The 25,628-nt window shown below is 41.8% G+C and overlaps 1 protein-coding gene across 4 annotated transcripts in view; it reads right to left on the bottom strand.

The window, feature by feature from the left end:
- ABLIM1 (actin binding LIM protein 1) overlaps positions 1-25,628 on the bottom strand; it is a 328,489-nt gene that overhangs the window by 8,751 nt on the left and 294,110 nt on the right. For 2 of the 4 annotated variants that reach the window (XM_070363328.1, XM_070363327.1), the window contains exons 13-21: positions 23,255-23,384; positions 20,915-21,031; positions 11,932-12,036; positions 10,218-10,265; positions 6,797-6,943; positions 4,532-4,623; positions 3,201-3,312; positions 1,417-1,481; positions 306-489 (exon numbers count right to left, since the gene is read on the bottom strand). In XM_070363328.1, the coding sequence (XP_070219429.1) occupies positions 306-489; positions 1,417-1,481; positions 3,201-3,312; positions 4,532-4,623; positions 6,797-6,943; positions 10,218-10,265; positions 11,932-12,036; positions 20,915-21,031; positions 23,255-23,384 (1,000 nt within the window). The remainder of the gene's footprint in view (positions 1-305; positions 490-1,416; positions 1,482-3,200; positions 3,313-4,531; positions 4,624-6,796; positions 6,944-10,217; positions 10,266-11,931; positions 12,037-20,914; positions 21,032-23,254; positions 23,385-25,628) is intronic. The other 2 variants (XM_005900284.3, XM_070363329.1) reach the window with 2 other exon arrangements.

The raw sequence follows: 25,628 nt of genomic DNA, 5'->3' as shown, positions 1-25,628 counted from the left end.
TCCCTAAAGCCAAGAAATGCCTGTCCCAGTTTTAGCTATCAGTTTAAATACCCTTTCTCGTGGAAGTTGATACCCTGAAGATGTGGCTCCCTTTTCTTTGCATGTCCAATCATAGCATCTATCTCAGAGTTTCTCTTTCTCTGTCTGTCTCTGCAACATGCATTCTGACGGCTTGCTTATCACTTTACTTCCAGTGCTCAGCACATAGTAGGGCCAGTGAATTCCTTCCTACAAGGAAGGAATGTGTGTAGCTTTCCTTTTTCCCTTAGAAAAAGGTGTCGTCTCATGTCTGTAGAGATACTGACATGTTGGCTCACGGACAGACGTGGTCTGACTGCAGGATGTCACAGAGTCCAGCCCGTGCGCCTGCGGCAGCACAGCCCCACCCCACCGGGGCGTGGTCAGCGGCGCCCGCGCTGGGGCCTCACCTCGCGCTCCCCCGCTGACGTCCCCGTAGCTGTTGTACTGAGCGAAGTCTGTAGAAACGGGCTGAAAGGAGGGGAAACACACCATGAGAAAACCCGCTTCACAGTCCTCATTTTGGGGTCAGGTGGAAGGGAAGAAAGGATTTACAAAATCCTGAGAATTCCTTCCAAGTTGAGTTGCTGGACTGCCATTACTTCCCCTACATATTTCTTCTATGAAATCCTTGGGCTCTGTTGTATATGTTCAATGCTACTGCTCACACCCTCGGTAAGCAAGTATCTCTTGCTGATAAATAAAAACACATTTCTCCGCATCAGAGCTACACAATTACACTTGTTCTATGCTTTGTGGGGAGCGAGGTTGAGACAAACTTTCCTGTATCATTTTACAGCAGAGATAGGGGCTCCAGTATATAATTACTTTTTACTTGATTGTAGAAATTTGCCACACAATCCAGTTTTCCCACAAGCTTCTATAGGCTATTTAAAAAATTTTTAATATATTTTCCTGAAACCAAGGCTTCCAAAATATTATCATTCTAACATGCAATCAATATAAAAACTATTGGTGAGATTTACTTCTAAGAAGGTTTCTGTACTTCTAATGTTTTGTCCTTACAGCATATCTTAATTCAGATGTTAAATTGTCATGGGATATACTTATCTCATAAAACACAAAGTTAAAAACATAGATTCACATTCATAAGTTGTTCCAAACATACTTAAAATTGGCCAATAACTTAATAAACCATCAAAAAGAATAATTTGTATAGGCAATTGTTTTATCTAAAGTCAATTTCCCTTTCTCTCAAAAGAATATTTTATTTTGCCTGTAACTCAAAGTGATTTACCAGGAGACCAGAGAGATTACAATTTTCATTATATTCCAACGCTGAGATCATATTGTCAGATATATTCAGACAGTACGTCAACATTTCAACCAGGACTGAAGAGGGAAGAAACTCAGAAACGAGTCATTGAGAAATCTTACCCGGTGAAGCCCATTTCTTCCATAGCCAGGGAGAGATGCGGTTTTGGACGATAGAACATGTGAAGCTGAGTAAGAGAAAGATTTTAAAAAGCAATTGTTAGGAACCGAAACTGTAATTCTTTCATGAAATTGCCAGTGTGTCTTCTACTCTGCAGAAGATTTAGACAAGGAAAAAAAAAAAACACAAAACCCTCATCTCTTCTGTCTCCTGCATCAGCAGGTGGGTTCTTTAACCCTACCACCACCTGAGAAGCCTCATATTGGGCTCAAATGTTGACAAAACACCACCAGATTTGGGTGATACAGGGAATGGGTGGGCAGTGACATTATCAAGGAGGGGTTGGGAAGAAAGACATGCTTGGCACGCTTTATCTCTGACTCCTCAACACAATCCTAATAATGCTGATATTATTTCCATTTTACAGGAGAAGAAATAGGGACCAAGAGAAGTTAAGTACTTGCCCGAGGTTGCTCAGCTTGTAAAGATCTGAGCAATGATTTGAACCCAGGGCTACTGGGATGTATAGACCCAAGCCCTGGCTGGTATGGCAGTGATAACTGATCTGGAGGCCAACATGTAAGTTACCAGGGTCTACTGGCCAGCCACTGCTAGACTCCTGGAAGGCCTGTGAAAAAAGGTGTCCCACCGATCAGCAGCATGGATGCCTCATGCTGCTGGGTTTTGGAGGCAGCGGACCTGGGCTTGAATTCTGGCTCTGTGACTTAATACCACTGCATCTTTGGGCCTGGTATTCCATCTTTTAAGGTCTTCACTGCTTGACCCATGTAGATGCAGTGCTATTTACTCTTAGAGAACAGATCTGCAGAATTGGAAGGATTTACTCTAAAGATTAGAAAGCTACCTAATCTAAGATCAATACCAGTCAGCATCTATGAGAGGTAGGAGGGCATTCCAGCTAAGAGTGTGGGCTCTGGGGTTATAACACTTGGACTCCTAATCTTAGTTTTGTAGTTATCAGCAATGTGACACTGAGTAAGTAACTAAAACTTCCTGAATTTGTTTCCTGATCTACAAATTGGGGATGATAATATCATGTACTTCTTGGTATGTTGTGACAATTACATGAAGTAATGTTTAGCAGAAGTATTTGCATAGGAAAATACTAAACACATGTTTAAAGGAAGCCTCAGGAGAGAAAATTATGCACTAGTTTAGAACATGAGAGAAGAAATTTTACAGCTTGAAAGAGATTTGGCTTATGATAAGTGTAAGCAGGGGAAAATTACTGATAGACTATTTCAGCCCAGCAGATGAGTAATCTCTTTCAAAAGTATCAAAAAATCACTGTTAGCCCTCAGCTCTTACACTGAATATATTAGAAAATATAGAAAATATTTAGAAAATAGTGTTCATGCTCTCTACAGTTAGAAAGCACTCTGTGCTCAGACTTCTCTGGGACTCCAGTGGTTGAGACTCTGCACTCCCAAGGCAGGAGACATGGGTTTGATCCCTGGTCAGGGAATTAAAATCCTGCATGTTGCAGAGTGTGGACAAAAACATTGAAAAAAAAAAAAGAATTCTGTTCTCTGTAAGAACTTCCTTTTGGCCACTTTCCTCTGAGATGGATTCAGATGTATGTTCTAGAAGGTAGACTCAGCACAAGGAACCTGACCCCTCCTGGTTCGTGACACCCTCCAAGTGTTCCTCCCCAAAGGACTGTCATGCTTCCTTTGCTGGAGCAGCCCTGGAACAGTCAAGATAGGTTCCCCACAGGCAGGTGGCCGGCTCCCAGCTCAGGGAAGGCAGTGGGTCTGCTGCTCACCTGAGTTGATGGGGGAATCATAGCGACTGGCGGCCAGGGAGGCCCTCTCCCGGCTCTCCCTCTCCTTCTCCATCTCTTCTTTCAGGATCAACTGGCCAAGGCCCGAGTTGAGCTATTCATGGAGAAAAAAAAATGAAAGTGGAGCCTGCAGTCACTTTCAGGGAGATGCAGTTTCTTTTTAGTGGATCCTGCAAGAAGGTCCTGACTCTAAAGAGGCCTGAAGCATATTGTCCCCAAGCCTGGGGGTTCCCCCAAAAGTCAGCCAGGTTTTGGACCTTGAACCCCACTTGGCCTCTTCAATGTCAAAGCTTGGTTGTCCTCAGCCAGGCTCCACATCAGAAGAGTGTTCTCCTTTCTCTGCCCCCTCCCCTTACCCCCAAAGTGCCAGCAGGGAAACTCAAGAGGCAGTGTGCGAGGGTGTACCTATTTTTGACATGGGAAGGGAAGCTTAGGGATAGCAGCCTTTAAAAAGAAATTATACTGATTTGTTTAAAAAATAGGGGAAAAATAATGCATGCTCATTGTACAGAGTCTAGAAAAATCTGGAAGGAAAAAAGAACAGGCCATAATCCACCAGGGATAACCACTATTGCCATTTTGACCTACCCCATGCAATCTTTTTCTATGCACATAACATACAAAACGGGGATCACATAATACATGCAACTTTGTATCCCCATAAACTAGTATATGTGCTTTCCCCAGATGATTAAGTATCTTTGGAAAATAATCTTTGTTAGTAGGAGTTTACAATTTCTCAGCTCCCCCAACCCCCGGCTACAATTGACTACCCTTCCTTTGGTCTTCTGGGATGCTGCAGGCCTATGCTAGAGACAGAGGCTATCATGAGGGTGCTTTGGTGAGAGTCTACTTTATCTCTCTCTCCTGGCCCAGATACACACACAAGGTCCTATGAGTCCAAAGAAAGACTTGGAGAAATGCTCTGTTCCAAGGGAATTCCTTCAGCACAGCCTGCGTGAGGGAAGGAAGGTTTTGTACCGCCTTGAAGTACACTTGGGCTGTGCCTGGCCTTTTAGCATCCTTTCAACACAGGTACCATACCCACACGCCCCACACAGAGTCTCGCTCTCCTTGAAGAAGCCCTAATATTTATTCCATGCCCATTTGACCTCCAACCTCCTCATGCTCTCTTCCAGAACCCACTAAATGTTCTGCCTTAAAGTCACTACGTGCCCATCTCGTCTCTCCTACCTGACAGCAAGAGGTCTGGGCCTACCTCTTGCTCATCTTGGTGGCTCGCCCACAGTCGTCATTCCATAACAAGGATCCACAGAACCCAAGGCTTCAGCAAAGTCGTTTAAGGGACAAACCTTCATTAATTGCTCCTCTTGAAGCTGCCGGCGTCTCAGAAGCTCTTCATCCTCTTCCTCTCGGCCACTAGATCTGCGTCTCGTGTCAGCTCCTAGTTCCACAGCAAACACAACTTCTCACGTTAGCCCCAGGGAAGGGGGGTTGGGTCTCAAGGGATTAGAGCAACTGTGCTCAACTCGTCAGGTGAGCAAAGTCAGCAGTGGTCGTCAGCATTCGTGAACAACACAAGAGAAAAAAAGAAAAAGCCTGCCACCAATTCAGCACCCCTGCCTGGCTTCTTGAGACAGGGAGCCCTATTTGACAAGCCAGTGCAATGTGTGATTCAGTAAGGTGCGAATTTTGGCCTGGAACAAATCTGATCTGCTCACTTAGAACCTGGATTGCGATTATGATTGGGTCTATGTCATCCCATGTGCCACAGGCCAGAGTGTCCATAATAGGTGGGAGGGACATCGATAGTTATTATTTTGATGTCCCTGGGGTCAGTGTTCAAACACAGAGGAACCCAAATTCATCTAGCTATCATCAAATAGGTAAGATAGTCACTTTCTTGTGAGGAGTTTGAAAATCTTATAGTTTTCCCTTTTTCTGAATATTTAGATTTGTCACCACACTATCACCCTGCCCTCTACTTTCAATAAATTTATTAAAAAGCATGCTTTATTTTTTCTTTTAAGGGATGGGTCTCTAATGTTTCCTTGTCTTCCGTCTCTTAGAAAATGGTCCAAAAAAGTTTTATAAGAATGGATCCATAAAAAGGGTTACTGCAGCTATGAAGTTACTTATTTCAGTATAATATAGCAGATAATGTACAAATTTTAAGCTTCCTGGAAAGAAGGAGCTGGGGTAGAAAGGAGGAATCTGTCTGAATGGTTGGAAAAGTAAGATAATTACTGTTTTCCTATGTTGCCTGGATTAATCTGGCTGTGGGAGGAAACAGGAACGCTTGCTAATCTAATCAAAATAAACTTTAATAGTTTCAGTCTTCATCATTTTGATTAATGGACCAGAAGTTTTCTTCATTTTGGAAACCCAAAGAGCTTTAAACTATTTACTGTTGACAGTTGATAACAATAAAATGTTAATTCTTCCCCAAAGTTTAGCTGTTTAATGTCCCCACTAAGCAACATGACTGAACCAGGAATCTCAGTTAGCCCTAAGAACTGCCTGAAGGATGTGGACTAGCAGAAAAAAGCTGATGATCGTTTTAGTTTTTAAATGGCAATGTGAATTTTCTCACTTTAATCTACACTAGTAAAAGTCTGTAAGAACTAGCAATAGAGACACCTTAAGCCAACATAATGTATAAAATACATGTGAATAATGAACCAAGGAGGTAGATTTTTCCTTCAACCATTTCTGTAACTATCAATTGCTTTAAAGTCCACTTATATTGCTTGTAAAAGTTATTCTAAAAATAACTTGATAACAAAATAGGATGAAGAAAATTTGGGAGTTTTGGAAAATTGAAGGCCTTTAGGTTGTCAACAGAAATATGATAATACAGTCATATCTTTGTAAAGCTGACTCACTAAATTTTCAGTAGCAGCTTATGAGTTTGCCGACAGCATTTTTTAGGGTCAAGTGATGTAACTAATGACAAAACAGTAAAGACAGAGACACAACTCTAAAGCATAAATGTGCGGTTCAAAGCAAAGAATGAAACAGCTCAAATGTGACATTAGCACAGAAGTCATGGAAATGACAGATGTGAAATCATGTAACTTTGCACGAGCAATATTCCAGAACACCTGCTACTCCGTAACAGCCCTTCTTAGTAATGGAGAACGTGATCAGGCAAGAAAAATGAAAGTGCTTCAGTGTTACAACTGGTTGTTAAGAACTTTAATTACAACCCAGAAATCGTCTAAAACAAATTTAATTCAAAGAAGTCACGCTTCTGTGGACACTCAGTAAATTCACTCACTATAACTATAAAGTTCAAGGCAGGAGGCTTTGATTCAGCTACATTCAAAAGAGTTACTGATTTTACAACAACCACTGAGAGTCCACACAAAACACCTGTTTTAGACCAGTTCTGCCCCTTTTCGGGTTTGGTTAGCGTAAGGCTCTGGTGGTTGGGTTTTTGTAACTTGGAAGTATTCTGCACACATCTTAATACTACATTAGTTCTTCTCCCTCTTCTACCTCTTGGTCATACTTTTCTTAGAATCTTTACACATTTCCCTGCATACTTTTTAAGCATTTCATTTTGAAATCGCCTAGCAATCCGTCCATTTGGCTTAGCTGCAACAGCGGCATACCTACGGCGGCAAGTGAGGGGGGACCAGGCCAGTGCTCCGTCTCAATCTTTGGAATCTCGCTGGGGTCTGGAGCCTGGGCTGCTGGGAACTTGGAAAACTTGATGATGTCTTCCGAAGATTTGCTCTGGGCTGCCAAGGCAGCTGCATCTGGATGGGAATCAGGGGCAGCTTAGCTCTCGGTCTGCAAGGCCACAGTGGTACAACTCTCTGACATCGCTTTCTTGTGCTCTGGCCAAAGTGTCAACTCCAGATAGCTGCTTATCACCATTATCAATCACCCAGTCACTAACAGTGCCTGGGTGACAACTCATCTTCCTTGTGTTCTGCCAGAAGCAAAGCTTCACTCCACATCTATTCTACATCTGAAAAAACCTTGTTCTAGAGCTGTGCTGTCCAATACTAGCTTGAGCTATGTGTGGCTATTTACATTTAAATTAATGCAATTAAATAAACCAAAATGATTAATAAAATTAAAATTCAGTTCCTCAGCTACACTAGCCACATTTTATGTGATCAACCTGTGATTAGCGGCCACTGTATTGGATGGCATAATTAAAGAACATTTCCCATCATCACAGAACATTCCATTGGACAGTACTCTTCTAGAGCAATTAGAAACTTGAATTAGTCATTTGAAATTAAAGAGGTAAGTAAAATGCATGACACTGTCATTTGACTGTAGGTGTTAATTGTAAGAGAGTTGGTTTTGGATCTTTGTGGCTTCTTAGCCATAAAAAAATTGATCCGGTTCATTTTAATCCTTGCATATTATATATGTGTCCTTGAGTACCAGGTGAAATGGCAGCAGGAAAGTTCACTATCAGTTTGCAGGAATTAGCCTTGAGACTTAGGTTTGCCGTATCCATTTGGTCATTCTGTTCAAGGGTCTGCATATACAAGTGAGTCATCCAACTTTAAAACAACAAAATCGGACTAGGAGCACCATTGGTTCACAGTGTGCTTAATGGCTGTGCTTACAGGAGGGGTCACTGGCTTAGAGCCCCAAATGTAATCACAGAAACAAGCCAGGCTAAATGGTCAGACTCTGACTCTGGCTAATTTTGCAAACTGATCTGTGATGTTACTAAACATTTTTAAATGTATTAATAATATGTATTTATATACCATAGATACAACTTGGCCCCCTTCCGGAGCTTGCTGCTGCTACTGCTGCTGCTAAGTTGCTTCGGTCGTGTCCAACTCTGTGCGACCCCATAGCCGGCAGCCCACCAGGCTCCCCCATCCCTGGGATTCTCCAGGCAAGAACACTGGAGTGGGTTGCCATTTCCTTCTCTAATGCATGAAAGTGAAAAGTGAAAGTGAAGTCTCTCAGTCATGTCCGGCTCTTAGCGATCCCATGGACTGCAGCCTACCAGGCTCCTCTGCCCATGGGATTTTCCAGGCAAGAGTACTGGAGTGGGTTGCCATTACCTTCTCCGAAGGTTCTTAAATCTGGAAGTAACTTTTTGAATTTTCAGCTCCAATTGCTCATTTTTAAAGTAATCTCTGAGTCTCATTTTGGTTAAGTAACTTGATCGAGGTTGCCATATATTAAAAAGGGGTAAATTCTCAGTTAGAGATGGAACAGTGTTTTTCTTAATCTCTAATCTTATGAGGAAAAAAGATAAAATCAGCTTGGAAAACACTGCCTTGTATATCCTCTTCTTAAAGAAGGATAATAGGTGTTAGCGTGTTAAAGAATGAGAAGTGTGACTTTATTTAAATCTAGCATTTTCGAAACGCACAGAGCACAGACATCAGCTTTTGGTATGGTATGACATCTTTTTCTATCACACAGAACTGCTCTCTTGCAGAAAGTCCTTTGGATGTACCCCTCTGCTTGTGTTACTCTTAATTCCGATAGACTGATAGAAAGTAAAGCATAAAGTCAATGTCACAAAAAGAAGTCAATTCCTTCCAAATAAATAACCTAACATTATCCAATCTCTTTAAATCTTATTTGATTATTTTTGTCTGGAGAGACAGGATCTTAGAGATTTTAGTATTTAAAGAAAAAGTCTCTAAATAAATAAAGTTTCTGATAAATCAAACTGGGAATCTTATTCTTAAATTAAAAAAAAAAAAAAAAAGCCAGACTTCAAACAGTACTTACGCATTAGAATTGGTGGTCAGTAAACATTCACATGTTAATGAGTGGGTGAGAAGACATTAAACCATAAAAAAGCAAACAAAAACAATGTTAACAAACTTAAAAAAGCAAGCACAAGGTGTAAACTCCTAAAAAAGAAAAACACAGATGAAGGAAAAAAAAAAACCTAGTCCTGGAGTCATTACAATACCTATTTTCTCTTTTTTCCCCTATAATGCTGCCCCGAATTTTTTTTCCTCTTTGCATTTCAACTTTATTTGCTTTTCATGTCATCCTAAGCCTTCAGGATACATTAATGTCAACTGGATTCTAAAGGCAGCCTTCAAATTTCCAGGCACAATTTGGGTACAATTTTCTGAAATCACCCAAAGTCTTGGCTTTCTACCTATTCATGAAGATTTACAGCAGCGGAATCCACAGAGACCTAAAAATGGTCGAGGGAATAGTGACTTGCAAAGGGTAATACTATTTCCTGGGTTTAAAAATTCTATATTCCCAGAAAAGGAAAACACAGTTCTAGATCCACGTTAGTGGTTCTTAGTTTGCGAGAATTTCAGAGACAAGCTGGCCTCATGCACTGGCTTTTGCAGACGAGGAGACTGAGGGACAGAAATTTCATCTGTGATATCTCAGAATGGTTTATGTGACGAGCTGGGACCAAGGCCAGGGCCTGTGTCTCAGCGTGAGGCTGGTCCACTCTACCACAGGGCGCAGACGTCTGCATGCCCCATCAGAAACTGGGGAACTGGACAGTCAGGCTGATGGGGGTTTGGTCAAATTAATTAATTCATTTTCTCTTTTTTTTTTTTTAGCTGTGAAGCTTGTGGGATCTTAGTTCCCCAACCAGGGACTGAGTCCATGCCCCCTGGAGCAGAAGTGTGGAATCCTAACCACTGGAACACCAGGGAGTTCCCTTGGTCAAATGAATTTTTTACATAGCTAGTGTTCACTAGTTTTAATTAGTTAAACTGCAAGCTCATCAAAATTATCAGAGAGGTTGGTTAAGTTCTTTGATCCCCGCCTCCCCCCAAAAAAGTCTTGTGAGGGTGTTTGTGAATGACTGTGTGACCATACTTCCCCTCCTGTATGAGTGAAATGATACATGTTGATGGGCTCAGAAAAAGGCTCGGTGTTTTCTGTCTAGGAAAACCAACTTTACGGTATTTGCATCTTAGCAGATCGTAAAGGCATAACATGCTGGACACCCCAGTTTGATTCTCAAAAGCAACAGCAGATGAACGTTTCAGAGGACAGCAAAGAGTTGAGCCGACGTTGCTACTTAAAAGCTACATGGAGGAAAGTGGGTTTTACCATGCTGTTTGTAGATGGGTGGTTTTCGGTAAATGTTGATCCCTTGATCTGTGGAAATGAAAAGCAAAGGTGAGTGATTATGGGAACCTGTTCAGCGATGGGAAAAACAGATCAACCCAGAGGCAAACCGAACTGAAGACTCTTGAACAAAAATAACCCAGAAGGTTGACTTTTGTATTACAAAGACTGAGGTTACCAAAGAAGAAATTATAGAAATGAGTGAATTACTATAGACATGTGACATGGAATCCTTTGTAATACATCTTAGGATACAGAGAGATGTCACTCACTCATGAGCCATTTATTTCAAATACACACTTCAGTAAAAGTGGAGTTAAAACGGGGAGAAATGCAAGCAGCGGAGATACTGTGATGGTGAGGAAGACATAACCAGTTTGGGGAAAATCCCCAAATTGCTACTGTCTAGAAATTGAGCTCCCAGTAGCGACTAGCAGCTCAATTTACTTTTCAACTAATGAGTGGAGCAGTGGAAAGCGATGAAGTAAAATTAAGAGAACCTTCTTGTAAAACACAGAAACAGTTTTTACGTGCAAGGCTAATCTGATGTATTGACAAGATGTTGGACAAAATCCTAACGTGCACAGGCCAAATTTAAAAAAAAAAGAAAAAGAGATGCCAAATATTATTCACATTTTTATACCGAGCCCCATTTGATTATACAACCATTTCACTTCGACTGCAAATACTTGGGAGGTTTCAAAAGGTTTCCCCAGAACCTTGGGTACTGGATTCTTGCGAAAAAGCCACAAATGTACAACACTGATTTTCAAGGTTTGATGAAACTTTTTCTTTTTTAAAAAGGCAGTCGTATCTCAGGGGTATGAATCCTATTGAACTTTGTTTATTAAGTTTTTAAGTTTATTAAGTTTTTCTCAAAAGAGAAAAAACTAATACGGATTCAAATATGTATGCTAACATTAACATAACGGTCATTTATTAGACTACTTTCAGTAGCTAAAAGAAGCAAAACAATGTACTTGGGATGGAAAAATAATATCATGACCTCTGATGGCCAATCTTGTCTTCACACATTGAGCTGACCCGAAACATGAAGATATTGATATGGGTTCTGACTCTTCCAGTTCCTGGTGGCAAATTACTGTTTGCACCATGACACCAAAGCTTAGAGTGCCAAGCCTAAATTGCAAGATCTCTCTGCGGGCTATGGAGGGTTAGTTAATTATACATTGCAGAAAGACCCTCCAAATGACTCAATTTTACAGCTCTCTGAAAAGCCCACAGAAAGAATCTCCACGCTGAAGACAAACAGATAAAATAAAAGTACTTTCAAGAATGCTGTGGTTCAATCTTTACAATGAGAAGATAACCAGATTGCCATCATGATAGTCAATGACAGTGAGCCACAGAGAGGTAGCTTAGAAGGTTCCAATATAAGGGTAAAATTAACATTTTAGTCACAACAAAATAAAGCGATTCAACCCTCCTTCCTTCACCTTCTGCCTCCCACCCTACTTTACAAATTTTAGAGAAAACGGAAACTTTCAATACAATCCTGGCATTTCCCATACACAGCTCCTGAAAGGCCCTCTAGGTCAGACACTGCAATTTAAGCGGTTATCAGCTGTGTGCATCTCAATGAACAGAGCATGAGAGATGGAGACGAGACAGAAGCGACAAGGCTACATTCTACACCGTGACAGGACACCAAGACACGGACCGTGTCAGCTCCTACCTGGAACATGGAAATGTTTAGGGGCCTGAGCGTAAGTTGGAGTGAGAGGGCGGCTGTCTGGCCGGTAAGGGAGAGGGGAGTTCCGGCCGCTGGACGGCTCATTGCCTCCAATGAGAAGAATGGAGAGAACAAAATGAGAGAAGGGAGAGCAAGAAAGAAAACAAAGCAAGCATAATAAAAATTCAAAACAACAAACCGGAAGGAGGTTCATCAAAAAGGAGAAATCAAAGCAACAAACTCAATTCATCCATTTGGCTCACAAAGGTGACTGGAATAAGGTTGAATTTTTCCAAAAGAGAGACTCGAGTTCAAATGGAACTAGGTTAAAAGCAGCTAGCGGTCAGATGCATCATTCCAATGGCATGCGGTTGTGGCTGTGAGCTGGCAGCGAACTGATTAGATGGAAAGTACATTGAGGGGGATGGAGAGTCACTTGCTAATGATTTAGGGTCAGTATCAGATGGTTGCATCCCAAGCATGTAAAGGGGTGGGATATGCGAACGCAAATACAATCACTTCCAGGCATGATGGCAGAGGCTGGCAATCGGAATCTATTTCTTTGAAGGGGAGGGTGAGACTGGGAACCTGTGTAGTCACCCGGTCCTTTCCCTGAGCAGCACAAAGCGCCTTTACTGCAGCCCACGTTTCTGTTGCCTCACTTTGAAATGTACATGATACAGTCAGATCCCGTTCTTGCAGGTACTTTGGGACCACTTTCCCCACCATTCTCTTAAAGACAAAGCTTCACCCAGTCTAACAGTTCAATCGGTAAGACATTTACTGAGCACCTACTGCGGCTGGGCAATTCAGCTGAAGCTAAGGAGGTGAAGGAGACGTGGTGTCTGGCCGCAAGGGGTTCAGGGTCTACCTAAGGAAACAGACTTACAACAAACGAGAATATGTAACGCCATACAGGTGCTGACTCAGGGGTGTCTGAAAAATTCAAGGCACTCAGATGAAGGTGCCATTGATTTTTCAGAAAGGCTGTGGAAAGACGCTAGAATTGAGATGGTCTTACTAGGTGGGTGGGTGGCTAGAGGGGTGAGAAGGGCAGAATCTAGGGAGCTGGAACATCGTGGGGAAGGAAGGGCTGCGGAGCATGGGAGCAAGAGGACAGGCCCCTGCGGCTGGGCAGCACAGGGTTCTTGGAGGAGGAGGCTGGAAGGGGCTGCTGGGCGTGGCTGCAAAAGCCTAGAGACCCACTCCCGTAGCCCCCACCACTCTCTCTGATGAGAGCTGCAGGGGTGAACTGAGACTTGTGCAAAATCAGAAAGAAGTCAGCTGTTACCCTACTGTCTTCCTTCCACATGACTGAGCAAACATCCATCCCAAGAAAACACCAAAAAATGTAGGACTATCAAAAGTTAATGAACTAGTAACATAATTATCAAGTGTTAGTTGCTCAGTCGTGTCCTACTCGGTGACCTCAATAAACTGTAACCCACCAGGATCCTCTGTCCATGGGGATTCTCCAGGCAAGAATACTGGAGTGGATTGCCATTTCCTCCTCTAAGGGATCTTCCCAACTTAGGGACTGAACCCAGGTCTCCCGTGTTGCAGGCAGATTCTTTACCATCTGAGCCACCAGGGAAGCCCCATAATTATTGGGTTGGTCAAAAGTTCATTTTGGTTTTTCCTATAATATTTTATGGAAAAACCCCAAAATGAACTTTTTGGCCAATACAACACTTTTATGATTGAGTTGTAAGGGTTCTTCACGTATTCTGGATACAAGTCTCTTATCAGATACACAATTTGCAAATGTTTTCTTCCACTTTGTGGTTGTTTTTTAGTCTCTTGATAGTGTCCTTTGAAGCACAAAAGTTTTAAATTTTGATGAAGTCCAATTTATCTATCAATTAAGGCTAACAATTTTAAGTAAATCACAGATCTTCAGAAAACAGAGCAGGAATAAATTTCTTTTTTTTTTTATCTTAAATTTTTAAGACTGAGATATAACTGACATATAACAGTATATTAGTTTTAGATGTACAAGAACCAATTTCTTCAAGTAAGTTAAACGGTTTTAAATCTAGCCAGCAACACATGAGCGATGTCAACTGCTGCAGTTTTAGAATAATATGTTTAATAGACTTTTTAGTTTTTCAAAATATGTAGTTTTAGATAACCAGAGTACAGATCTGTACCAAATAGGCAGTAAGATATTCCAAATGTGAGATCTGAATTTGTTACTCTCTCTAATTTAGATTCCAGGTTTTTGATTATCATGTTCTAAAACTTTTGCCCCCCCCACCCCTTTTCCACCAAGAGTCTGTTTACCATCTAGTTCCCAGTATATTATAATGCTGTCTTTACTAAAGTCAGATATTAGCTTTTGAAAATTAGGAAGCTTCATCCCAAATTACCAATACAGTAAAAAGTTCATTTAAAGAAAATGTTATCTCATTTACTATCACTCTCCTAAGGAGAAATAACCATGTCTGAAAACAATGAGTATGGAAAACACAGGTAGAGACAAGCAATGGAAGGAAGGATACATACATTTAGTAGGAAATCTGGCTTCAAACCTGAGGCTGAATCAGAACTAGGTCTCTTTCATATTTGTGTGTTCAGCACAATGCCTGGCCAAGACTAAGCGCTGAATAAATGTCTGCGAATAATGACTGAAGTAGACCAACTAAATAGTTCTATAGCAACGAATGACCTAATGTAGTGAGTACCACTCCAGGGTCAACCCCATCTGTCTGTCAATTAAAGGCAGCCAGATGCTAGGACACAACAACGGGATCACAATAGCATCTTTTTTTTTTTTTAATAGGTTTCCCTAGGGTTGATCCTCAATAACCCCAACTGAATTGTGCCACGTCAGAAGAATCCTTTACTCTTACACACATTAGAAATTACTCACAGGAATAATCCCTAACTGAAAGAATAATTCTTGTGGGCTGTTCTCAAAGGAAGATGTAGAGAGACTCAACTTCCTTGCTTTGAGTGTTTTTTTGAAGACTCTGCATATCTGAAACACTGATGCTACTGCTCTAAATCTACATTGCTCTCTGCCCTTAATCCTGCACCTCTAACCTTCCTGTACCTGTAGAACATCAAATTTTCTGGTGGATATGTTCTCACAGGTTTTGGTTATGATATCCAAACAGATGAAACTCGATTAAGTTTGTTCTGATAGTTAATAGCCAGAGTCATTCACACACAAAAACAGATGCATCTACAGGACATCAAGATTTAAAGTCATTAGAATTGGCATTTTGCCCATGAATTAAGTCTTTCTATTATTAAGATGCTCTGCTGGCAAACGGCAGGAGAAGCCCATAACTTCTATGGCTGACGGCTCTCAAAGTCTACGGGGTGTGTGTATGTGCTCAGTCATGTCGCTCTTTTGCAGCCCTTGGACTGTGGCTGACCAGGCTTCCCTGACCATGGAATTTTCCAGGCAAGAATACTGGAGTGAGTTGTTTTTTCCTTCTCCACAGGATCTTCTCGACCCAGGGATCAGACTCATGTCTCTTGCGTCTCCTGCATTGGCAGGTGGGTTCTTTACCACTGTGCCACCTGGGAAGCCCTCAAAAGTGATGGTTTGACTATCTAAATTCCCTGAATGTGGACAGCTGATGCTGTCTCCAGTTGGGCAGAGGTTTTTCCGGCAGCATATCTTCAGCAACCATTGCCCTTTCTAGTCGACAGAAAAAAAAAACAAACACTACTATGTTGAAGTCTCTGTAAGTAGATTTAACTTTATAATCATTTAAAGCCTCCCATAATGACATCTTAACACACTAGGCAGACAGACATTCAGCAACACCGCCATCTAAGTGCTCCTGAACAATATGGTTTCTACATGTCACATGGCTTGTTGGGAATAAGGTCTTAGAATATAAAACATTGCTAGGTACCAAATTCTTAGTCCTTAAAAGATGAAAGGCATTACAATGTTTGGCATTTTTAAAAGAAAGATATTCTCAAGATGAGGCCTTTTATAAATCAAACACTCTATCTGTAAGTGATAAAACATTTCACTCTCTCCTGAATGGAAATAAATGGTGAAGGCCCCCAAAGGTTATTTTTGTGTGCACTTCATTACTCAGACATAAGGGATATATGCGGCATCAGATGAAATAATCATATATGGAGGGTATTATCATCAACATCAATCAGCCTGGAGTTAACGCTGCTTAAAAACAATAGTATATATATATCATACTCAGCCATTTTGTTCTCTAAATAAGTCCTTATATTGGTTAAGTTGTTAGTGATGTTAGCTACTGGGATGAGGAGCTACCATGTATATAGACTTATATTTTCCTGGTCTTCACTTTTAGCTCTTTCCATGTCAGTTTAATGTGTCAATTTTTCAGTCCTTGAGAGATCATTCTTTGGCAGGATTCCCACCGTGCTTAACAAATTCAAATGCTTTGTCCCACTTTCTCTCTTCTTTCTGGAACACTGAGAGCCTCAGTGACAAATCCTAAGACAAGTCAATCTAAATGGCAATGCTTGTGTCTGCTGCGGGAGTCTGCTGGCCTACCACTTAGCTTCCGAACTCTAAGTGCTTATGTCCTAAAATATAAATGCCAAGGGGACCTTAAAAATTGGCAGCTTCTAGAATTTCATGACAGAATTTAAAGATTACTGGTTCTTGTCTAAAGCTTCAGGAAGTGTGAGGGTTTCCTTCAGCAAGTGTCAAATATATATTTGCATCATAGCAACTCATATCTATGGCAAAACAGGGAAGATTCCTTTCAATGAGATTTAATATATGTAGCTCTCCTGTTTGCAAGCCTGATTCACAGACACAGAAAGTAATGTCTAATAGTATTTCAAAGAGAAAGGAAGAGAAACTCTGCAAACAGTATAAAGCCCAAGTGAAAGTGAAAGTCGCTCAGTAGTATCCGACTCTTTGCCACCCCATGAACTATACAGTCCATGGAATTCTCCAGGCCAGAATACTTGAGTGGGTAGCCTTTCCCTTTCCCAGGGGATCTTCCCAACTCAGGGATTAAACGCAGGTCTCTAGCATTGCAGGCAGATTGTTTACCAGCTGAGCCACAAGGGAAGCCCACAAAGCCCCAAAGTGAAAACAGTTTCTCCAAATAGGCAAGCACTTGTCCAGATGGCCCAACAAGGACATACTGATATAAAATGAAACTGCAAGGAAGGTCAGAGAACAGAAATAAAAACACAATGAGAAACAAGAAGGGCATTACAGAAAGTAGATGGGGAAGCCAATGAGAGAGAGAGACAGCTGGTGACGTTCATCTAGGCTCTACACCTATGCAGGCGTCCTCAGCTCAGTGGACCCTGGGGGCCTGGGCCACTTAAGTCTGAAATATGGGTTAAGAATTAAACTAGGGCAATGGAACGAGGGTTTATGGCTGCCAGAGTGGCACGAGGACTCCTGCTTGCAGCTACATCTTCCTGAGATGGACATCCTACCCTAGAGTCCTCAAGCGCCTTGGTTTGTATTTGTTTTAAAAACAATTTCCTGGAGATTACAGAACAAGCCCCAAGATACAGAGTGAATGTTCAAATGAAGAGCCATGGAAAACGCTGGGAGATTTTGCTCCTTTAAAGATATCTTAGATGTGTTTCTCCATGGTCATAAGTTCCTCTGTGCTGGAGAGGACTTCCATGTAGATACATGTGTTTCAGAATAAGAAAGATGTAATTCCTTAGAGAATCTGCATTTAGCTATTCAACTAGACTAAACTTAAAGCAATATCTTTAATATACAAATTCTGCATGATTGGTTTTGCAGTATAGCAAAAAGCCTTTATAACTAAGCATATACTATTATGTGCTTCATATTTTATATCTGAAATACATAAACTATTTCATCTGAACAAACTGTAGACATATACCCAGTTTAAAGAAAATGGGAAAGAGACTATCAGATATTTTTAAAGTATAAGTATGAGACAAGCCAAGGCTTTTTAGGATTTAAACCTATACTATTTGACTGTATACTTTGAATTCAGACTGAAAACAGAAAAGAATGCATATCTGTATTTTTAATAAAGCACCATTTAGGTACATTGAGGTACTGTAATTTTAATAACTAGTTGGTGTTTCTATTGAAAAGCACACATTGTTAATTTTGTAATTTAAATGACTCGAATAACTATTTTAGCCTCCATAAGAATGAAATTTCAGCATGAAATTAAAAGATGCTTACTCCTTCATCTAGTCAAGGCTATGGTTTTTCCACTGGTCATGTATGGATGTAAGAGTTGGACTATAAAGAAAGTGCCGAAGAGTTGATGCTTTTGAACTGTGGTGTTGGAGAAGACTCTTGAGAGTCCCTTGGACTGCAAAGAGATCCAACCAGTCCATCCTAAAGGAGATCAGTCCTGGGTGTTCATTGGAAGGACTGATATTGAAGCTGAAACTCCAATACTTTGGCCACCTGATGCTAAGAGCTGACTCATTAGAAAAGACCCTGATGTTGGGAAAGATTGAGAGCAGGAGGAGAAGGGGATGACAGAGGATGAGATCGTTGGATGGCATTACCGACTCAATGGACGTGGGTTTGGGTGGACTCCGGGAGTTGGTGATGGACCTTGCGTGCTGCAGGTCATGGGGTCGCAAAGAGTCGGACACGACTGAGCGACTGAACTGAACCGAACCGGAGAATGAAATTTTCTAGTTAAAAAGGGATGGAAAGTAAAAATTTGCTTTAAAAATTATTCAAGTATATTTATATTGAAACACATCCCTCTAATAGGAATGAAGGTTGAGAAGGCTTGGGGGTCTCTCTAGTCCTGGTGCTGCCACTTCTGAGCTGCGAGTCCTTGGCCGGGTCACTTAACCAGGGCCTCAGCTGTTCATCTACCCCTAAGCCTCCCGCCTGCTCCTTTAATCACAGGATACTGTGAGGAGTGATGTAACCGGAAGTGTTCAAAGAGCATCATGCTGAGAGGGAAATCACAGATGCACAGAGCGGAGTGCTCATTATGAGGAGGCGTGTGTGCTCATTCATGACCAACTCTTTGTGACCACATGGACTGTAGCCCACCAGGCTCCTCTGTCCATGGGATTCTTCAGGTGAGAATACTGGAATGGGTTGCCTTTTCCTTCTCCAAGGGATCTGCCTGACCCAGGGATTGAACTCACGTCTCCTGCATTGGCAGGCAAATGTTTTACCACCGTGCCACCTAGGAAGCCCGCCTATAATACAAGTTGGCAAGGGCATTTCACCTTGCCAACTACAAACTGGCACTTGCCATCTACCTCTACAAGGATTAAACCATGAGCTGCTGCAGCTGCTGACCTTCAACACCCCCTGAAAGGAGCTCAGGGTGGAGAACAGGAATGAGGCCCTCTGTGCTCTGGGAAAAACTGGCACAAATAATCTGTCAAGAATTTTAGAAAGTGCTGTGACTGCTGAAAAAGACAGATGTCTTTGCTAAAGGCAAGTGGTGTGTGTCTTTAATAGGCATATCAGCAATGTTATTTTCACAGCCTAGAAAATGCAAAAAAATAGCATGCTCACAAAGTAACTGCTTACTGATAGGGGCAGGAAATTTATATTTTAGGACTCAACTGAGTTGGACTCAACTCAATTGATGCTTTTGACTGTGGTATTGGAGAAGACTCTTGAGAGTCCCTTGGACTGCAAGGAGATCAAACCAGACAATCCTAAAGGAAATCAGTCCTGAGTATTCATTGGAAGGATTGATGCTGAAGCTCAAACTCCAATACTTTGGCCATCTGATGCAAAGAACTGACTCATTTGAAAAGACTCTGATGTTGAGAAAGATTGAAGGCAGGAGGAGAAGGGGACGACAGAGGATGAGATGGTTGGATGGCACCACCCGACTTGATGGACATGAGTTTGAGCAAGTTCCTGGAGCTGGTGATGACAGGGAAGCCTGGCGTGCTGCAGTCCATGGAGTTGCAGAGTTCGACATGACTGAGCGACTGAACTGAACTGACTAAAAAACTGAGTCCTAAAAATCCAGATGAGTAAAAAGGTTGGGTAGACTGCAAACAAAATTCAGTCAAAGAGCACAACGCTTAGGCTGTTGGAGAAAGTGTTAGTGATGTGAGATCTTGGAGCTCAAGGTTAGAATCCTTCAGGTCTGTCTTAAGACCCATGACAACATCTGTGCTTGCCTGCAACTCTCTCCTTCAGCTCTTGGGTTGGCCAGAAAATTTGTTTGGGTTTTTCTATAACTGTTTATGAAAAATCCAAATGGACTTTTTGGCTAACTCAATATTCTCTTCAGTTACTTTGGTTCAAATCAAGGCTATGGAAGAAGTCAGCATTCTCTTGGGAGCTCCGACATATTTTAAATTATGGCCCCTTGGTGATCCCTCTGTGGCTCCTGGCTCCCCCACCAAGTAAGGAGAACTGAGAACTCCGATTGAGGACTGCTACCGAAGCACGATGAGAACAATGGGAGCAACACAGAGGGAAGGGCAGAGATGGGCAGGAACAGAAAACGGAAGGCAAAGCCCCTCTTCTCCATCATGCAGACATCAGGACAAGTCAAAGGAAGATCACCCTAAGAGTTGGCTCAAGGAGAGAAATTTCAGTTACATGGGCCTAGGTCTTTCGTACTGTCCAAACATCTTAGTGGTTACGTGGCTTATCATCATGAAGACAACTTTGGAATCCTTGTTCTGAATACCGTTGGGGTTTTGCTGAGCCATATCACATATCAAAAACAGGAAAATTCCCCAGATATATATTATATTTTGCTTCTAACACAGAGAAAAGCAAAATGATAATATATATTTTTTCCTAAGCAGGAGAGAAGCAATCTTAAGGTCTCCAAAGTACTTCCTGTTACTTCGTCTAGAGCCCTTAGAAATGACATATTTCTCCCAAGGAGAGATGCTATGCCAGTTCTAAGACACGGCCGGGTGTGAAGTCATGACGCACGCAGGCATGCTGAGAGGTCCAAAGCTGGGGGCTGACTCTTGGAGATACACCTTATTAGCCTTCCCAGGGCGCTAATAAATCTCCGCTTTGCAGGGTGCTGCCTGGAGAAGCCTGCCTCCTTACCTTTCACATGGGGAAGGAAGTGGTGTCGGAATGGGGAGTTGGGGCGGGAGTCGCTGTGGGCGGAGCTGAGGCTGCTGGTGCGCAGGAAGGACCTCTGCACACCAGGAGACAGCAGCTCTGTGCAGCAAGGACCGGGGGCAGGGCAGGGTGGAGACAGAAAAGAAGAGCAGAAATTAACACAGGAGCAGGGACGCTGCCATCGTTCCAAGGGAGGGAAAAGGAAAAAAAAAACAAAATAAAGAACATTAATCAGGAGTCTGAAAACGGAGGAAGGAAAAGGGGTTAAGAAGGCGCCTGCGAGGGGTTAGGCACAGTGGGGAGAGTCTGCCAACGGGTCCAGGTCAGTCCAGAGTCACTCTCCAAGGATAAATGGCTTTAGTAGGAGGGAACGGCCACCAGGACATTCTGGCAGGATGACACCCGAGACCACTGAGTCGGGACCAGGCTTGCCACTTAGATTCAACCACGGCTGTTTTAAAAAAGGCACCTAACAAAACAGAATCCTCTAACATGTATGTTTAAAAGTTTCAAGAACCTTGCAAAAAAACTATTGGGCTGGCCAAAAAAGTTCATTTGGGTTTTACATTAAGATGACAAACTCAAATGAACTTTTTGGCTAACCCAATACCAATATGTCAGGGTCAGATTCTCTTTTTTTTCTGTTTAAGTGGTAAACTTCTCCTACTAGAAGTTTAATTTTACTTTGTCCTTGTCTGTGTCCCCTAGGTGGCAAAGAGCTGCCTATGATGCTGAGAACTGGGCAGTGGAGGCACTGATGAGCTGGAAACTTAGTTACGGACCTTTAAGCCAAACCAGACCGAGGGACGTGCATGACTCTCTGGCATCTAGAACTTACGGACTGGACACTTCAAGGTGCTCTGTGTTGACCATGACTGTGCTAGCAGAGCCCCCACCTTGAAAAAATAATCTTAATAACTGGCATCACACAGGTCCATAACGTATCATGGAAGGGGAGGAGAAGTGCTTAGGATGCACAAATTGTTCTGAAGCTTCTTGGAATCAGAACTATGATGGGAACACAGGAACACTTTCTACTGCCCCATGAGGACATGGCCTTTTTGGGAAACCAAGTCGCTCACTGACCACTCCCTGGCTATCCAGTGGTCTCTCGGACAGTTTCCTGGCAACCCCATGTCATTCTGACAAGGTCATGGCTGCAGCCTCAGTGACCTTAGGGGTATGCCCACACATAGGTATGGTGGTATAAAGGATTTCTCATCATCCAGGCAGATAAGGGCTTAAATCCAAACCCAGGAATAAAATGGATATACATGTATATGACAAATGAATTCCTTTCCTGAAAATTTTCCTTTAATGGTATTCAACAAATACTGAGTAAATGTTTAGGAGCCTAGAGAAAACTATATATTATTGAAGGATCTAAGAGTAAAAATTTAATCCTCTACAAGCACTAAATTTCTGGCTTTAAAGAGAAGATTGCAGCCTTTTTACATTCAGTTCATCCCTTTGGTTTTATTTTATAAAATAAGTTCCCATATGAATGGGCTTATGAGCCTACACAAAAGCAAGAGGCTTAAAATGAAGTCTTTGTAGACATGCATCATCACCAAGTTTGTTTAGAAAGCCAAAATCTTCCTTGGTGAATGTATTTCTTCTGTGGATTTATTCATCTGTCTTCTGTGATAAGATTCTTCTTTTTGTACTCCACATAGGAGACACCCTCTAATATGAAAAAGGACCACATTTTGCAGAGATAAAGGTCGAATGAAGATCATTACTCTTAATAGTCTCCATCATAGCTCGTCTCCAGTGCTTATATGTTTTCCAAGTCTGATTCAAACTTTTAGGTAGGAAGGCACCTTAAAATTGACCAAATACAGCCTGTGCTTACATATGAGACTTCCTTCTAGTGGGTTCTTAACCAAGCACCCACAGTAATACCATGTGCCTGGATGGGGGAACATAACAAACCCATCCATAAATGACTGACACTGGATTTTAGATGATGCTGGTAAGCCTAAAAGGCACATCACCATATTTTCTTTCAGAGATCTCCATTTTAAGTCTCAACGTGCTGAGATTATCTTCAAGTCTTAAAAAAATAAATTCCTTTACTTTTTGTTGTCCGCTGTCAAAATGTAACAATTCAGTAAATCATAATAATCATAAAATGTGTCTTAAGAAAAGAAATAACACAAACTTTAATGGGATAGGAGTTTTTGATTTTTTTTCCTGGGAGAAGGGAAGGTAGATTCGGCAGGCAGTCAGATTTTTAATACACTACTGGTGGTGGGTAAAACAATCACACAGAAACACAGAGGGTTATCCGGAGTGAATCCAGGGGACAGGCGCCCTTACCAGGTCTGTGAAAATGCTGAGGAGAGCGGGATGTGGTTGGAGTGTAGCTGTGGCGGCTGTACACTGGGGAGTTGATGGAGCCCTGGCTTGTGGACCGGTGGATCATCCGGTCCCGCCCATCCTGGTACCCCTGGAAGAAAGTGTGAGACGGTGGGCGCACGACACATGGTCAGGCTGTTGTCAGGCTCAAGTGAAGTCAAGCTGCACCCAAGTCCCCCAGGAACTATCCCGTCGACCCGCTGCTATATACATTTTAGGGGCACGTTCCTTAAGCAGGTACGCAAACGAACACTCCAGGGGTGACGCCTTTTGTTCAAAACCTGTAGTCCTTGCCTTTACCAAGATTTTAAGATGTTAAAGTGATAAACTCCAGTGTTGACAGAGGTCTGGGAAAAGAGGGAATAATTCCAACGACCATGTTTATATGATGCTTTTCAGTTTTACAAAGTGCGTTCGCATAGGTTGTATCATTAGACCTGCATCAGAAGGAAGGTAGAACATGTGGTGCTCCTTCCCTTCTCCATAAATGCAGGATGTTCCAGAAGGTTCCAGGCAGCTGAGACCTGTGGGCAGGTGTGTAGCTCGTACAGTGGAACCTGTTTCAGAAACAGCCTCCTGACTCTAATCTCACCCCTGGATCCAACCACCTACTCATACCATCTATGCATGTTGATCTGGGGACATTCTAAGTTGATTTTCCCGGAGAATAAGCTTGTGGTGGCCTCAAATCCAATAATTCTATCTCTAAGAGGCAAACCTAAAAATACTTTTTAAAATGATCTTTAAATGGAAAAATTTCCTCAGATATTTATAATGTCACCATTTATAAAGACAAAGTTTTGTATGATGTGCTCAACAAATGGGGGGCACACTTAAGCTATGGCATATCAATTTAATGGAATACAGTAGCATCATACCATGTCCAAATCTAAAGAATACTGTACATATAAAGTTCAAACAAAAAATCATACACACAACCATAACTTAAAACTGTAAAAGAATTAGACGAGTATAGGGAATGTTTTACACTTTAGGAGTTTGCTGTCCTATGAAGTTTTTACTAGCACAATACAAATAAAAGTTTGAAAAAATGCACAAAAATGATTTAAATTAAAATCTCAATTACCATGGGTATGTGAAATGCAAGAGCAAGAGGCAAAAAAGCTTTGGTTTGATCCTAGTTGGCTCTAACAATAAATTGAAACAACAACAAAACAAAATTCCTGCAATAGTGTGTCTCAGTCTTGCAAGTGGTCAATTATAGAATGACTGCTTCATAATTTCAGTCATAAATGCCCATAGAAATTATTCATAGCGCTCAGTATAAACCATCACAATACTACAGAGATTGTACCATCTCAAATTACAGTGATTACCTAAGGTCAGTCCAGTTCTATATAGACTATCCAGAAAGTTACTTGACTTTAAGACAAGACTACTGATTTTATTTATTATTATTATTATTCGTAGATGGGGATAGACCCAACCCCTGAGGAGTTTGCTCACTGGATGCATAAAGAAATGCAGAATAATAAGAAGCATGCTGGAACAAACAATCCCTTTGTTATTATCTGTAACAGCTTACGTGAAAGAAAGTGCTGGGCTGGACCTGGGTGCTGGAGCATGCTCAGATTTGAGTGGGTCTGAGCTTAGGCTGCTAGTTTCAAAACTACCCTCCAAGAGAAAAATTACACAGGAACAACAGGAAGTACTTCTAAGGCTTCTGGTCACCATGTAGGTAAGTCAATGTGGATGAGGGCAAAACCAAGAATTTCTGGGACCAGGGCTATAGAGTGAAGGTGTTGTTCCATTTTGTAAATCAATATCACCACCTTCCTGAAGAAAGTTTAATAAAATGGGTTGGGAGTATAAATCATTTGGGAGCTGCATCTTTGGTGTTGGATGCTACAGAAGGGAAGAGTATGTTTGGGTTGACACGGGACCCATAGCTTACTATGGAACAATCACTGACCGCTGTATGTGATCCAGACACGCAGGAGGTTATTCCCAAGGGAACAGACAGGCTGGTGGACTTGATAAAAGCCACTATACGGTCTGTCTACCCTGAGAAGGGAGACAAGACTATTGATTTTAGACTAAGAGGGCTGGTCTTCCATGAAGATGGCTCTGCTGATGGAAACACCATGGCCACGGTTGGCCATTTCAGATAATCTAGTAGGTTGGGAATCAGATCAATTAATTATGGTTGATGAGAAAGAGCCCAACATAGGGACAAATGGCTCTACTCCCTGCAAACACTTTCCTACTATTCAGAGGTGCAATGTACAACTGGTTTTATTTCCTTGTCTCCATTTAAAAAGAAATGTGCTTCTGTGTCTTAGAGACATATCTTACACTAAGGAGTCCTACATTC

The sequence above is a fragment of the Bos mutus genome, chromosome 26, assembly GCF_027580195.1.
Source record: "Bos mutus isolate GX-2022 chromosome 26, NWIPB_WYAK_1.1, whole genome shotgun sequence".
Classification (NCBI taxonomy): Eukaryota; Metazoa; Chordata; class Mammalia; order Artiodactyla; family Bovidae; genus Bos; species Bos mutus.
This window is presented reverse-complemented; position numbering and strand designations above follow the sequence as displayed.